The 14,971-nt window shown below is 39.8% G+C and overlaps 1 protein-coding gene across 2 annotated transcripts; it reads left to right on the top strand.

The window, feature by feature from the left end:
- The first annotated feature begins 9,030 nt into the window (after positions 1 to 9,030).
- LOC137724332 (protein SPA1-RELATED 3) lies at positions 9,031 to 14,971 on the top strand. 2 transcript variants are annotated; one of them, XM_068463073.2, is made up of 8 exons: positions 9,031 to 9,363; positions 9,671 to 10,730; positions 10,881 to 11,038; positions 11,712 to 12,654; positions 12,732 to 12,878; positions 13,010 to 13,321; positions 13,862 to 13,921; positions 14,459 to 14,971. In XM_068463073.2, the coding sequence occupies exons 2-8, from the start codon at positions 9,837 to 9,839 to the stop codon at positions 14,645 to 14,647; spliced, it is 2,703 nt and encodes a 900-aa protein (XP_068319174.2). In that variant the 5' UTR covers positions 9,031 to 9,363; positions 9,671 to 9,836; the 3' UTR covers positions 14,648 to 14,971. The 2 variants fall into 2 exon arrangements, 1 of the variants encoding a protein (XP_068319174.2); XR_015960530.1 differs by having other exon boundaries at positions 9,054 to 9,363; positions 12,732 to 12,924.

Here is a 14,971-nt window from a genome sequence, read left to right as displayed (position 1 = left end):
CAACATGCCATCAGAATCACGAACTCTGAGATCTCGCCTCCTTCCTTGATCTCGAGCTCGAATTAGTTCTTGAGTCTGTTCATCAGCTACTTGAGCTTCAAGCACCCGATCAACTAAGATTGGCCTAACTTGAAAATTAGCAAGTAATGCCACTTCTCGATCTTCTGCTTCTAACCTTACTCCCGTAGCACGCAAGTCCACCAAAAGAGGAATACGACTAGTGTACAATGCATTGATACGACCATGTGACTTTCTGCTAAGTGCATCGGCTACTACGTTCGCACGACCTGGGTGATAGTCAATCGTGCAATCGTAATCGCTGAGCAACTCCAACCACCTCCGTTGGCGAAGATTAAGTTCCTTCTGGGTGAAGAGATACTGAAGACTCTTGTGATCTGTGAAGATCCTACACTTCTCTCCGTAAAGATAGTGTCTCCACAACTTCAACGCAAAGATGATAGCAGCCAATTCCAAGTCATGTGTAGGGTAATTCATCTCATGGGGTTTCAACTGTCGCGAAGCATAAGCGATCACCCTACCATGCTGCATCAATACACATCCCAGACCATTCAAGGAAGCATCGCTATAAACCTCGAAATCACCACTATCGTCCGGGAGTGCCAAAACAGGTGCATTAGTAAGACAATGCTTCAACTGCTGGAAACTCTGCTCACACTTACCATTCCACTCAAACTTAACATCTTTCCTTGTTAACCTCGTCAGTGGCAAGGCAATTACCGAAAAATCCTTAACGAATCTCCGATAGTATCCCGCCAAACCAATAAAACTTCTCACCTCAGTGACGGTTCGTGGTTGCTCCCAACTCTCCACAGCTGCAACCTTTTGAGGATCAACAAGAATACCTTGAGCAGAAATGATGTGCCCCAAAAATGCGACTTGATCTAACCAGAATTGACACTTGCTAAACTTAGCATACAATTGGTGTTCCCTCAACCTCTTCAACACCAAAGTAAGATGTCTAACATGCTCTGCTTTGGACGTAGAATACACCAGAATATCATCAATGAAGACAATAACAAATCTATCCAGGTAAGGCTGAAATACCCGGTTCATTAAATCCATAAAAGCTGCTGGTGCATTCGTCAACCCAAATGGCATAACCAGAAACTCGTAATGACCGTAACGAGTCCTGAACGCCGTCTTAGGAACATCATCCCTACTAATCTTCAGCTGATAGTACCCAGACCTCAAGTCTATCTTAGAAAATACACAAGCACCTCTCAGCTGATCAAACAAATCGTCGATACGAGGCAATGGATAACGGTTTTTAATCGTCACCCGATTCAATTGCCTGTAGTCGATACACAGCCTCAAAGTTCCATCTTTCTTCCTCACAAACAACACTGGAGCGCCCCAAGGTGAAGTACTAGGCTGGATGAATCCCTTATCCACTAATTCCTGTAACTGAACTTTCAATTCCCTTAACTCAGCAGGAGCCATACGATAAGGAGTTAAAGAAATAGGATTGGTACCTGGAAGCAACTCAACATTGAACTCCACATCTCGATCTGGGGGTAAACCAGGTAAATCCTCAGGAAAAACATCAGGGAAGTGTCTAACCACTCTCACATCCTCAATTCTGCTAGGAACGGCCTCCTCTAGCACCACATGAGCTAGATACCCCTGACAACCTTTAGACAACATCTTCCTCGCTCGCAAAGCCGATATAACGCCGTGTCTTACCCCACTCTGCTCACCCACAAAAGTAACCTCAGGTAATCCAGGACGGTGAAACGTAACTACTTTCCCGTAACAATCAATGTTAGCACGATAGAAGTGCAACCAATCTGTGCCCAAAATCACATCAAAATCGACAATATCTAACGGGATTAGATCAGCGGGCATAACAACACCCTCTACTATCACTGGACATCCTGGGTACATACAATCTACGACACATCTCTCTCCTCTAGGCATAGCGAATTCTAAATCGTACCCTAGAGGTGTGGGGCGAGGTTGCGTCAATTGAGCAAATGTATGAGAAATAACGGAATGTGTAGCTCCACAATCAATTAAGATTCTAGCAAAATAACCAAGAATATTTAACGTACCCATTATCAAGTCCGGGTTGTTCTGAGCATCCTGCAGGGAAATATTGTGAATACGCCCCTGGCCCTGCTGTCGTCCTCCACGACCTCTGCTCGCATGAACACCACGACCTTGAGCTCCACGCCCCTGACTGGGCTGACCCATCTGTCTCGAAGACCCTGCACTACTAGTAGCATTCTCATTCTGCTGATACTGTCCTCCTTGGTACCACTGAGAACCACTCGTTGGAGCTGGAGGATACGGCATGTAGTTGCTGGGATACGGGGGATAACCACCTTGTGAATACGGGTCCTGGGGGTACTGATACGGTCCCGGGGCATAGGGAACAGCATCACCCTGATAATGATAGGCACCACCTCTACCTGCTTGACCATAATTACTCGGACCCTGGATTTGCCGAATCGGTGCAGGTGGCGGCATAAAGGTCTGCTGCGGCTTCTGCTGCTGACCCTGGGGACAATTCACAGCTATATGTCCCATCTGCCCACACGTGAAACAAGCACCGTTGCCACGCCTACATTCGCCGAAATGTCGGTTATTACATCTACGGCAAAATGGAAGTCGGTTTCGGCCACCATCACTTTGTCTCTGGCCTCGAGCACCTCCATAAAACCTACCTCCACGTCCTTGTCCAGAGGTACTGAAACCACCACTAGACGAACTTGAACTTGCACCACCCCTTTTAAAGTTCTGAGTTTGACGAGGCCCCAACGATGTTTGACCTTTTCCTTTGTCGTCTTTCTTCTGATTGCCGTTTTTCTCTTCGTCACTATCACTTGACATATTCTCAGAGTCCTCTACCCTCAACAATATCTCATAGAACTCCTGGTAGGACTCACAGTGAGTAGTAGTTACCATAGAACGCCATCTCTTCTTAGTGCCCAAGCGAAAACGACGAAGCATCTCCGCCGGATTACCAGCGACATCAGGATAGTAACGAGACAAATCAGTGAACTTACGATAATACTCGTTAGCCGTCATCTTTCGCTGTTTCAACTCAGTAAATTCCTGTTTCTTACGGTCGATATACTCAGGGGGTACAAATCTCCTTTGAAACACGTCCTTGAAAACATTCCAGTCGGTCCTCTGAGCTGGAGTCAACATACGAAGTTCTTGCTCCCACCAAGCTGCAGACTCCATCTCCAGAAACCAAGAGGTTGTCTCAACCCACCTTTCCATAGGAAGGTTCCCCTGGTTATGTAACACACGGAAAGTCTTCTCTATGTGTTCCAACCAACGTTCGGCGCCTTCATGACCCTCGTTACCTTTAAACTTATCCAACTTCAGGTTATACATAGTCTCCAGAGGAGTCCTCTGGGGAGGGCGCATCACTGTTTGAAGGGCTGTAGCAATCACTTCCCCCAACTGAGTAAGATCAGGGAAACTAGGCTCATCTGAGCGACGTGGTTCCCGACGAGGCGGCATGATTCTGACAGAAGACACCAACTATTAGAATACTCACAAAGACACAGGACTGCCAAACCTAGGCTCTGATACCAAGCTGACACACCCCAACCGAGATCAGGGCATGCTGGCCGTCACACGAAGGTGACGTAACCATGTGCGCGTGCGGAAGCTATTAAAATAGTAATATAAAAGTACGAATAAATAAAAACCTAATAGCATACAAAGTACTAGTGTATGTGAGACACAGTTCAGAGCAAGTCTACAACAGTCCAAAAGGAAAAGGTACGACATATTTACACCCGAAGGTGACCCTACAATGGTGAGTGTCTGTCAGAAATGCCGGGACGCCCTCTGGGATAACCCACCGAACTTGCTAGACCACTAGAACCTGGAGGGGCGAAAAACAAAAGCGTGAGTGGGCAAAAACAAAGCTCTTTGAAAACTCTTTAGCAAAATACATTCTAACCCCTCGCCGTAAAACCTGTATACTTCCCAGAAAATGAACATATATACGTATGTATAGGTATGTCAATCATGCTCCACATATGCCATTCATGCTTGAGAATATACCACAACAGAATCTCATAATCAAATGTAAATGCTCAAGCGTAATTCACATCAATCACATATAAACTGGCAGCCGGGAGTCACCTAACGTGACATGTACCGCTGCATATAGAGCTCCAATCTCAACTCAACATCTGAATCTGCACACGAGTCGGAACCACCTAATGTAGTCTGTCCGACAGGACTGGGTGTAATATATACGCTCTAGTGCTACGATCACGTGAAGACTGTGCGAATAATCGCGGGTCACCTACGAGTCGGAACCACCTAATGTAGTCTGTCCGACAAGGCTTGCACCTAACTTGGATCCAAGGCGAGCGTGTGGTGCTGGTGAACATCACGTGAAGGACTGTGCCCTGGCCCTGGGCGGGAGCACTAACACCGGGGGTGCAGATTATGAGCTCTCTAAGCATTTCAAACTACTATTGCATAATAAACAGGAATGCATAACCACCTGAATACCGCTTACCTAGCACTTACCTGTGCATCCACCGCACCAAATACACATGTATATATGTATGTATCTCACCAATAATACATGCAATGATGCGTAAACAACATTCATATAATGCATGGCATAAAACAAATAACATTTTCTATTTAATTTCTGGGAATATAACTGTATATAGGTATATACGGAAAACAAAAGCCCACTCACTGATAATTAGAAGGGTCGTAGCCCCCCTGCCTCGAGTGCGTACGCTCGTCCTCGGAAAACGAATCACCTATACGCGACAAAGTTACGAAAACATTAATTTAAAAGCACCTAAGCAACTTCTCGTAATAACTTCTCATACATTGCTCAAATTGGACAATTGAATATACCAACGTGATCTACACAACCTCAGGATCACACCCATATTTTTAAAATAATTTTTGGACCACGCACGCGCCCCCACGCGCCTGACCACGCACGGACCTACGCGCCCCCACGCGCAGTCACGTGCACTGCACACTGACGGCGTCAACTGACGCCGTCAGGAATATTCCGTTATCCTGACGGAATATTCCCTAACTGACGCCGTCACTGCCGTTAGGAATATTCCGTTAAACTTAACGGAATATTCCCCTTTCTTCTCCGGCCAGTCGCCGTCGCCGGCGCCGCCGCCGTCGCCGGCGCCGTCGCCGGAAAACTGGGAAAATTTCAAACCTTATTTTCTCCTTCGTTTTTCAACCATTTTTCACGTTCTTTATACCAAAATGAAGCTTAGGACTAGTAGAACCACGTTAGACTAGTTTTAAGGCCTAAAAACCACACGATCATACCTGCAACAACGATCAAAGTTCGGCCAACTTTGAACCTAGCCTTCCCAACGTCCAAATTCACCCAACGAACCACTCCCAAGCTCCTTGGGACCTCACAAACACATCTACAAGCTTAGAAATTCCAAAAACACACTAGTTTAGGTTTGCATGAACAGTGCAATAATTCGGCCATTGTTGAAACGACGTGAAAACGTTCGAATTCTTACCTGGAATTGGTATGGTTGTGCTCCTCACAACCTCACGAGTTCAATGGTGTAATTGGTTCCTGGATTGGTGAAGGTTTGAGTATATGTGTGTGTTGTCTGTGTGTAGAAGAAGAAGAAGAAATGGGCTCGGGGGAGAAAGAGAGAGAGAGAGAGAGAAAAAGACAGAGTGAGGGAATGAGGGAGAGAATCCCGGGAGAAAAGAGAGTGTATGAGTGTGTGTGGTCCCACCACACCACACAACACACATTAACGGGATAAAACGAATTAGGGGTATAATCGTAAATTCACACGTACGTTAAAATGAAATTTGGGACGGGATGTTACATATATGAAGAGAGGCTTCAATTAATGACAAGTAACACAGCACAGAAAACTTCAGTGATGATAAAAAACTTGCTACTTTGATACCACCACACAATTTATATCTTCATTACCAAAAATAAATCCCATAACTTCAAATTCAAGTTCCATAACTTCAAATTCAAGTTCTACAAATGCAAGCATAAATATCTAGAGTGAAGGACAAACGAAAGTATTAATCAAGTATACAGATTTGAAATATGTATTGGATATTCGTTGAAGAATGCTAACGATACTCAACATTCCCTCCAAGGGGGTCAAAAATGCATTGTGAACGCTAAACGCATCAACAGTCAAAATCAACTCATGCACGTGTGTACGTCCCAATCTTATATTTAGTTGTATTAGTTGTGAACATATTGAGTTTTGTGGTGGTTATGGTCTTTAGGAATAGAAATATCTAAGAATTAGGTGTGTTGATTTATTATTATATTTACAATTCGTGCATGGATAAGTGAGAATGGAAGGGTTAGGGTTTTCTGGGATTTTGGGTGGTGGGATGGTGTGTAGCTTTTGGGAGATATGTCCCTTTTGATTTGAGGTTAGGGATTGTGTTATAATTTCTACTTTAATATTTAAATATTAGGTTTATGGGGAAGATTAGGGTTAGGTACGCAGATGGCATCCTCATAAAACATGGAGTAGGATTATCTTATCTTTTTTTTTTTTTTTTTTTTTCCTTCCATTCTCTCTCATTCTATTTAAATAGTTATGATTAAGCCACATCAACATTATATTATAATGTTTTATAGAAAGAGAAAGACAAAATAAAGAATATGAAAGGAGAAGATAGAAGGAGATAGAAGGAGAATGAGAAAGAATCCTAGTCTACAAAACATACTCCATAAGATTGATTTTTCTACTTTAATCTTTAAATTATTAGGGTTTAAGGGGAAGATTAGGGTTAGGTATGCAGATGACATCCTCATAAAACAGTCCATAAGATTGATTGACAGGCCAACCATTTCCCTAAATAAAATGTGGCTTTTCCAATTAGATTAGATCAATTGTGTTGAGTTTTATAGTGAGATCTAAGTAATCATTTGCTTATTTATAAACTACTTAATCTTGTTCCTTTCTTTCATTTGTTTATTAGTTCTTTCATTTGTTTATTAGTTTATAAACCCATAGTTTATTGCTTTGCTTTTCAACCTAGATGGTTTACTACTTTCTCCTTTGGGAAAGAAAACGTTCGTTTTTCGATTTTGGGTCAACGATTAGCCGTTTCTTGGTAAACTAATCAAAATTAACTCCACTAATGAAAGTAATTAAAAATTATAGTGACCAATATTACGAATTCTGATCATTTGAGTTTTTTTTTTTTTTTTTTACAAGAAATGATAACATGATCTTTGCCGTTCTACCGAGAGATGAACTAAGGACCGGTAACCCCTACATCTCTGAACGACCAAACAAGGCTTCTTTCGGCAATTGAGGATCGCTTTGTGCCTACTTAGAAATACGGTTTAGTGTTATTCTTCCTTACTTGTAAGTGAGAGGTCTTAGGTTCGATTATGAACAAAGACGAATTTGAACCACATTATTGCTAGTCCATTGTGAGGCTTAGCCCACTCTACTCATCCTCTGAGTGTAGATAATAACGTTTATTCAAAAGATAATGAGATCATTTGAGTGAATTTGAAACATTGGATTCATTTAAAAGGCTTCTAAAATGACTGAAAGCGCTTTTAGAGAAAATACTCTTTGGTATCAAAGATTCAAAAGTACTTGAAGTACTTCATTCAATAATACGTTTTCAACCACTTTAAAAGTACTCCCAAATAAGCTCATTATTTTGCCACGTGAAATATGAGAAACATGTACTCATAGGGTGCTATCGTTTGGACTCTACTTAGTGCTATTTTTTTATGATCACCTCTTGAATACAAGTAGATCTCACATACACAAGTGAAATTTATCGAGGTCAGCAATAAATTCCAAATATTTTTATGCTGTATGTTCTAACTTCAAATTCTATTTGGAGAGATTTAATTAACTCCTAATTAAAGAATTCAAAATGAACGAATTCTCTCATTTTTTATAATATTTAGACGTGCAAAATATAATTCTACTGGATATTCCGTACTCTTACCTCATTAGAATATACAAGCAATCAGCAGACTATTTCTGCATCTTCCCACGTTCGTTCGCACTATACCAAACAACCGGGAACCACCGAATCGCTTCCCGTGGCGCCATGGTTCCACTGAATCCTCCAACTTCCCTACTCGTTATTCCCCACTTCTCATCGCCCCCGACTACACCGGTTCATGTAAAAAACAACCCATAATATTTGTTTCTATTAAGTTTTGATTAGAGAGTTAGACAATCAGGATTATATTAATATGTATCTAGTATTTGCCAACACATTTTATGCGGATGAACATATGTTTTTAGAAAATGAGAAGGAGAGAGGAAAAGAGAGAGAGCAATTGGGAGGTTTTTTTTTTTTTTAATTTAATTTAATTTTAATATTAGAGGTATTTTTTAACATCACATGTAGGTGAGGTTTCAATAAAAAACAGTAAAATTTAGACTTATGAAATTACATTATTGACCATCAATTTTTTTTTTTTGTGATACTCAATTACTATATTTGTAACCGTTGGATACCTTTTCAAGAAATAATTTAAACAAAGCTGGGTAACACTCATTACTGTATTTTGGATACCCATTCAAGAAATAATTTAAACAAAACTAGGTAATATTCATTACTGTATTTTATAACCGTTGGATACCTAGAGACTAGGGTGGTGAAAAGTATCACCAAGCGTGTTGAACAAAAATCCAACAAGATCCTCTCCGGATCCTTTTGAGGAGAATTCTGGGATCTGTTCATCGTATATAGTGCGGTCAATTTTTGTAGGTACTATTTATATTCAATTTTAAATAAAAATATTTAAAATAATTTTTAACTACATGATGTACAATAAGCGAATAAGATTCACAGATCCTCGGAATCCTCACAAAGAGAATCCGGATTTAACAAAAATGCACTAAAAAGGTAATATAATATATTTCTTCTGTTTCCAAGTTTATAAATTGTTTTATAATTCCATCATGGCCCACAAAGGTTTAATATATTACTGTTTTGCCTCTGATCTGTGAAAGGAAGAGGTCTTTGTTGAGCCACGTTGGTAGTTTGGAATAAAGCGGGAAGATAAAGAAGATGGTAATGCTGAAAGTTGAAAGAGTGGCCTCTCTTAGCTGCACGCACAAAAAAGTAATGTAATAGGGAACTTGACAAAAATTATATAAATATATAATCTTTTTTTATTTATTTTTCTGGGTTTCTAATTTTCAAACGGTCTGTGTTTTTTCTGGGGAGATTTTGTATGTTTTCTTGTTGAGAAATATTGGGGAATTTATAAGGCTGTGGAGGTTTCGTTTGAGCAGTGCTGCTGCTAAAAGTTCTGTTTCTCTTCAGGTTAATAACCTAGCAGAACACAGAACACGGAACACGGAACTCCGTTTCATTGTGATACCGGTAACTCACTCTCTCTCTCTCCTCTCTCTTTCTCTCTCATGCAATATATTGAATTGTCTCTGTGTTTTGAGTGTTGGGTAAGAGTTTTTTCTTTGTGGGTTTTTGTTGGTGATGGTGGTTGAGATTGTTTGTTCTGAGAAATTGCATGTATGTGACTCTGTATATGATTCTGAATTAGGTTTTGTAAAACTGTTCTTACTTTTTGTCAGATCATTGTTATTGTGTTGGTGGAGGACAGCTTTTTCCTGTTTTCTGTGTTCAAATTTGCATAGTTAAGGTAATTAATTAGTTTCGTAATTGTGGGCAGCTGGGAATCTGTCATTTGTTTGTGAAGTTAAGAACTTGCTGTGCCTGATGAGAGACTCGATTTTCGCTGTATCTGTTTACGCTGCGGAAATGAGCTTCTGATTCAAGATGGTAATGGTGGAAGTGAGGGAGTGCAATACAAGTCGGAGAACTCCTCCGTTTGTTGGATGTGTGTGTTCTGGCTTTCATGCTGCTATAGGAGGATAACAATGGAAGGCTCATCTGAGTCTGCTTGGCAGAATTCTGATAGTTCTAGAGGATTGAATACTTCCAGAGTTTCAAACCGGAATCCAAGGCTTCATCGTGCTGGAAGGTTTGGCTTGTCGGGTGAGGCATCTCAGGATTCGGACTTAAGAAAGGATAGAGATAGAGTTGTGGTGGCACACAATGATGACCTTACAAACCAGGGTGGGTTATCAGGGGTTTGTGAGGATGAGGTGGCGGTTGACCGTTTTGTTGGAGCTATTGAATGGGGTGATGTTAGCTTGAGGCAGTGGTTGGATAAACCGGATCGATCTTTTGATGTATTTGAATGCTTGCATATATTTAGGCAAATAGTGGAAATTGTTAATGCAGCACATTCCCAAGGGATTGTTGCTCATAATGTGCGACCTTCATGTTTCGTTATGTCATCTTTCAACCACGTCTCCTTTATCGAGTCTGCCTCTTGTTCGGATTCTGGCACTGATTCTCCCGAGGATGGGTTAAACAGCCCAACTGAAGAAATTAAGGATTTTCCCTCTCTCTTGCATCGTAATTTGCATCAGCAACGAAGGAACTTAGGAAGAGAAAATTTTCAGTCTATGACAACTCCAAATGCCTTGTCGGAAACGAGTTGCATGCAGTCAAGTTCAATCTATGCAGCACGTGAATCATTGGTACAAGAGAGTGAAAATAGAATCAGAGACCGAAATGTTGAACTAGAAGATAAGAGACAACCATTTCCAATGAAACAGATATTGCTTATGGAGACCAGTTGGTATACTAGTCCCGAAGAGGTTTCTGGTGGATCAAGTTCATGTGCTTCAGACATTTACCGATTAGGGGTTCTTCTTTTTGAGGTTCGTAAATAAAAGCTTTCAATTGTTTATAAGTTAGATAAGATTTTCAGATGCATTCAATTATCGTTTTATATAATGGTAAAAGATGATTTTGTTCGGAGTTGTTTTGTTTTTGTTTTTGTGGACTAACGTCGTTGTGCTTGTGACCAGTTATTCTGTCCATTCAGCTCAAGAGAAGAAAAAAGCAGGACAATGTCTAGTCTGAGACATCGAGTTCTTCCTCCTCAATTGCTGCTGAAATGGCCGAAAGTGGCTTCATTTTGTTTATGTCTACTGCACCCTGAGCCAAATAGCCGGCTAAAAATGGGGTGAATACTTCTTACAAAATGGCCTTCTATCTCAGACTTTGATTTTTCTTTTCGAAAGTTATATATTCACCCTAAAATAATACTGTGCATAAGTGCCAATATATCTTGAAAGTGGAATTCCATTCCCAAAGAAGTCCGTGCATGTCAAACTTAGGTTAGGTCAGTCAGTAGGAAGGTTTCCGTAGATTTTCCAACGAGTGAAATTGATATATTTGAATAAAGGATTAGACGCATTATGAGAAGAAGCCACTAGATTAGTGTGTCTATATAACTGGATGTACATTTTTCATTTTCACTTAGAAGTTGGTTGATTGAGTTGATGTTACAAATTTTCTCGGAACGGAGGATATTTAGTTAGCAACTGCCTTACATGTGCAGGTTTATCTGGTATGGTGTAATAGGAATTCTGTCCCACGAGTTTCAAGCAGTAATTGCTGTATATTTAAACTCCGTTACATGTTTCTGTAATTCACTACGTTATGAAATACTCCATTTATGCCACTTTCTATAATTTGGACTTGTGGTTCATAAATCCCCTTTTATCTTTCGCTTTATTCTGCATCTTTTCCTCTTCTATTGACTTGTAAAATAACTCTTTCCTGTTTCTTTGGTGTTATGCACTATACCTCCAGCGAGGTCACAATTTCTAAATCTACTTTGTCATTTGTTTCAGTGAGTTGCAACAAAGTGAGCTTCTGTATGAACCACGAGATGATTTAGAAGAACGCGAAGCAGCAATAGAGCTTAGAGAGAAAATAGAGGAGCAGGAATTATTACTGGAATTCCTGTTGCTTATACAACAAAGGAAACAGGAATTTGCAGATAAGTTGCAAAATACTCTTTCGTTTCTGTGTTCTGATATTGATGAAGTTATGAAGCACCAAATAACTTCTAAGAAAAAGAGCAGTTCAATCCCACAACCGGTGAAGGAAGATGATTCAACATCAAGTTTCCCGTCTATGAATATTTTTGATGATGATGATTCTGCTAGTGGGTCCAGAAAAAGATCCAGACCAGGCATCCGGATTCACAATGTAGAGGAAAGCGATGATAATTTGGAAGGTCAGAAGACGGATGCTGAAAATAAAGAAGGTGTTCTCTTGAGAAGTTCTAGATTGATGAAGAACTTTAAAAAGCTAGAGGCAGCATATTTTTTAACGAGATGGAGGCCTGTAAAGCAGTCAAACAAACCGGCTAAACATTCACCAATAAGTAGTTCTGTTGTAACTGAAAGAAGTTCTGTCAATAATTTGCAATCAAAAGAACAACAGAGTGAAGGTAGACGAAGTGGTTGGATAGATCCATTTCTTGAGGGGTTGTGCAAGTATCTGTCTTTCTCTAAATTAAAAGTCAAGGCAGATTTGAAGCAAGGGGATCTTTTAAATGCTTCAAATCTAGTATGCTCACTTAGTTTTGATCGTGATGGAGAATTTTTTGCTACAGCCGGTGTTAATAAGAAAATTAAAGTATTTGAATGTGACACAATAATAAACGAGGATCGCGATATCCACTATCCCGTGGTTGAAATGGCTAGCAGATCAAAGCTAAGCAGTATATGTTGGAATAGTTATATTAAAAGCCAGATTGCTTCAAGTAACTTTGAAGGTGTGGTGCAGGTAAGTCAAACCTTACTTGTGATTCAAGTTACGACCTTCTATTAGCTTGTTTTAACTAAATTGCTTAACATGTTCAGGTATGGGATGTTACAAGAAGTCAAGTTCTTACGGGGATGAGAGAACATGAAAGGCGTGTATGGTCCATTGACTTTTCATCAGCAGACCCAACAATGTTGGCCAGCGGGAGCGATGATGGTTCTGTAAAGCTATGGAGTATCAATCAGGCAATTCTACTTTTGCATTTGGTGGATGTCAGCTTTGAAACTACACGTACTGCATTGATCTATATGGATGATGTGTATGTCTAATTCAGGATGTCTGATAAGCTGATTCTCTTTGTGGGTTGCTTCTGCAGGGTGTAAGTATTGGTACAATTAAAACAAAGGCGAATGTCTGCTGTGTACAGTTTCCATTGGACTCTAGTCGTTACCTTGCCTTTGGTTCAGCGGATCATAAAATTTACTACTATGATCTTCGTAACTCAATGGTTCCTCTGTGCACATTGACCGGACACCATAAAACCGTGAGTTATGTCAAGTTTGTAGATGGTACAAATATCGTTTCTGCATCCACCGACAATACTGTGAAGCTTTGGGATTTGTCAATGTCCTCATCTCGGGTCATTGACACTCCAATTCTATCATTCACCGGCCACACAAATGTGAAGGTACTGCCACTCATTTATTATATCATAGCAATTCTAGGCATACGTTATGAGATTGATGTGAGAATGGTATGTGCTAATTTTGTGTTCTACTAGATGCAAAATATTTCAGAAGCTTAAATACATGATAACATTTGCATCAAATGTTTTCGTGTAAATATTTCAAACCCTCCAAAATAGTCTGATTCTATAACATAACCCGTGTGGTGAACAATGATATATTGTTCTCCATTGACCAATATACTAATTTAAAACTTTTTGACCCTTTCGGATGACCAAAGTTTTCCACCACGAGTTCTTTAACTGCAAAAGCTTGTCATTCAATTCCAATCTTCATTGTTATGGATATTTATGAAGGAAAACTGCTAAAGAGCATCGTTTGTAAACAAGTAAATTCTTTTATACAGTTTTTTGAAGTTAGCCATTTGCATCTACACAATATTACTTTTAGCTGTGATGCATTAGTTTCGTCTATTAGATGCAAGTTTAATATGGGCCTAGTGGTCTATGATTTATAGCTTATTTGTGTTTTCCTTGTTGCAGAACTTTGTGGGGTTGTCAGTTTCTGATGGTTATATTGCTACAGGCTCAGAGACTAATGAGGTAATTTAGACAAACATCTTTACTTTACCCTATGCGCAGGTTGTTCACATCTTGCTTCAATCATACTACGACCAATGAACCCAAATTTCAATTTTCTTATTTTCACTGGAAATCTGTCTTTTGGGTTCAAAGGAGGGCTAATATGAGAGGATGAACTTTCATTGTGGGTATGGAGACGAAAAATGTATAGTTAGAGGTTTCCAAAGCTTTGTTCTAAAAATTTAAGAAAAATAACCTCTTATAGTTGTAAAAACTAGGAAGAAACATGCTTTGAGAATAGCAAATCAGCTAGCTACGTAGTTTTCTTCGATGTCACTGTTCTAGTGAGTAGTAACTCATTTAAAAAGAATTTGATGTGCTGGCTGAAAAGATAAGGTAAATTGCAGAAGTTACCTATGCAAGCCTAAGAAGGATCTTACCTATCTGTTTAGTAATCAAATGTCTAATACGAAAACTGTCCTAGGAATTTTGAACAGACAATGCAATCTGTTTTTGTTCATATTTAATTAACACTGATTATGTGCTTTGATTCATCAGGTTTTCATCTACCACAAGGCTTTTCCAATGCCAGCGTTGTCGTACAAGTTTCAGAACACAGACCCACTTTCCGGCCACGACACAGATGACGCTGCACAGTTTATCTCTTCCGTTTGTTGGCGAGGCCAAACGTCCACTTTAATTGCTGCAAATTCGACCGGTAATATCAAAATTTTGGAGATGGTTTGATGGTCTCCCAAGGAAATTCTTGAATCTGGCAGGATATATGGGGTTTTGAGAAGAAAATGAGGTAAAAGAATGTTATGCCAGAGAAGCTTGTTAGCTCAAAGGGGCTTTAGAAGGTGATAGGAATTCAATGCTTGCAAGCAAGATTGCAAATTTTGGTATTAGATGATAGCGGGATAAGTGGTTAATGTGAAAAGTGAGAATGTTCTTGTTGAAATGCCATGTGTAGATAGAAATTTAAAGGAAATAGGAGGGTACAAAAATTGGTATTTCTGTATAATTTGTAATACAATTCAAATCAATTTATATACTATAAGAGTTTTCGAA

The sequence above is a fragment of the Pyrus communis genome, chromosome 3 (genome assembly GCF_041283825.1).
Source record: "Pyrus communis isolate YQ-2024b chromosome 3, ASM4128382v1, whole genome shotgun sequence".
In the NCBI taxonomy this organism is placed as follows: Eukaryota; Viridiplantae; Streptophyta; class Magnoliopsida; order Rosales; family Rosaceae; genus Pyrus; species Pyrus communis.
The sequence above is the reverse complement of the archived record's forward strand: the minus strand, read 5'-3'. Positions and strand labels throughout refer to the sequence as shown.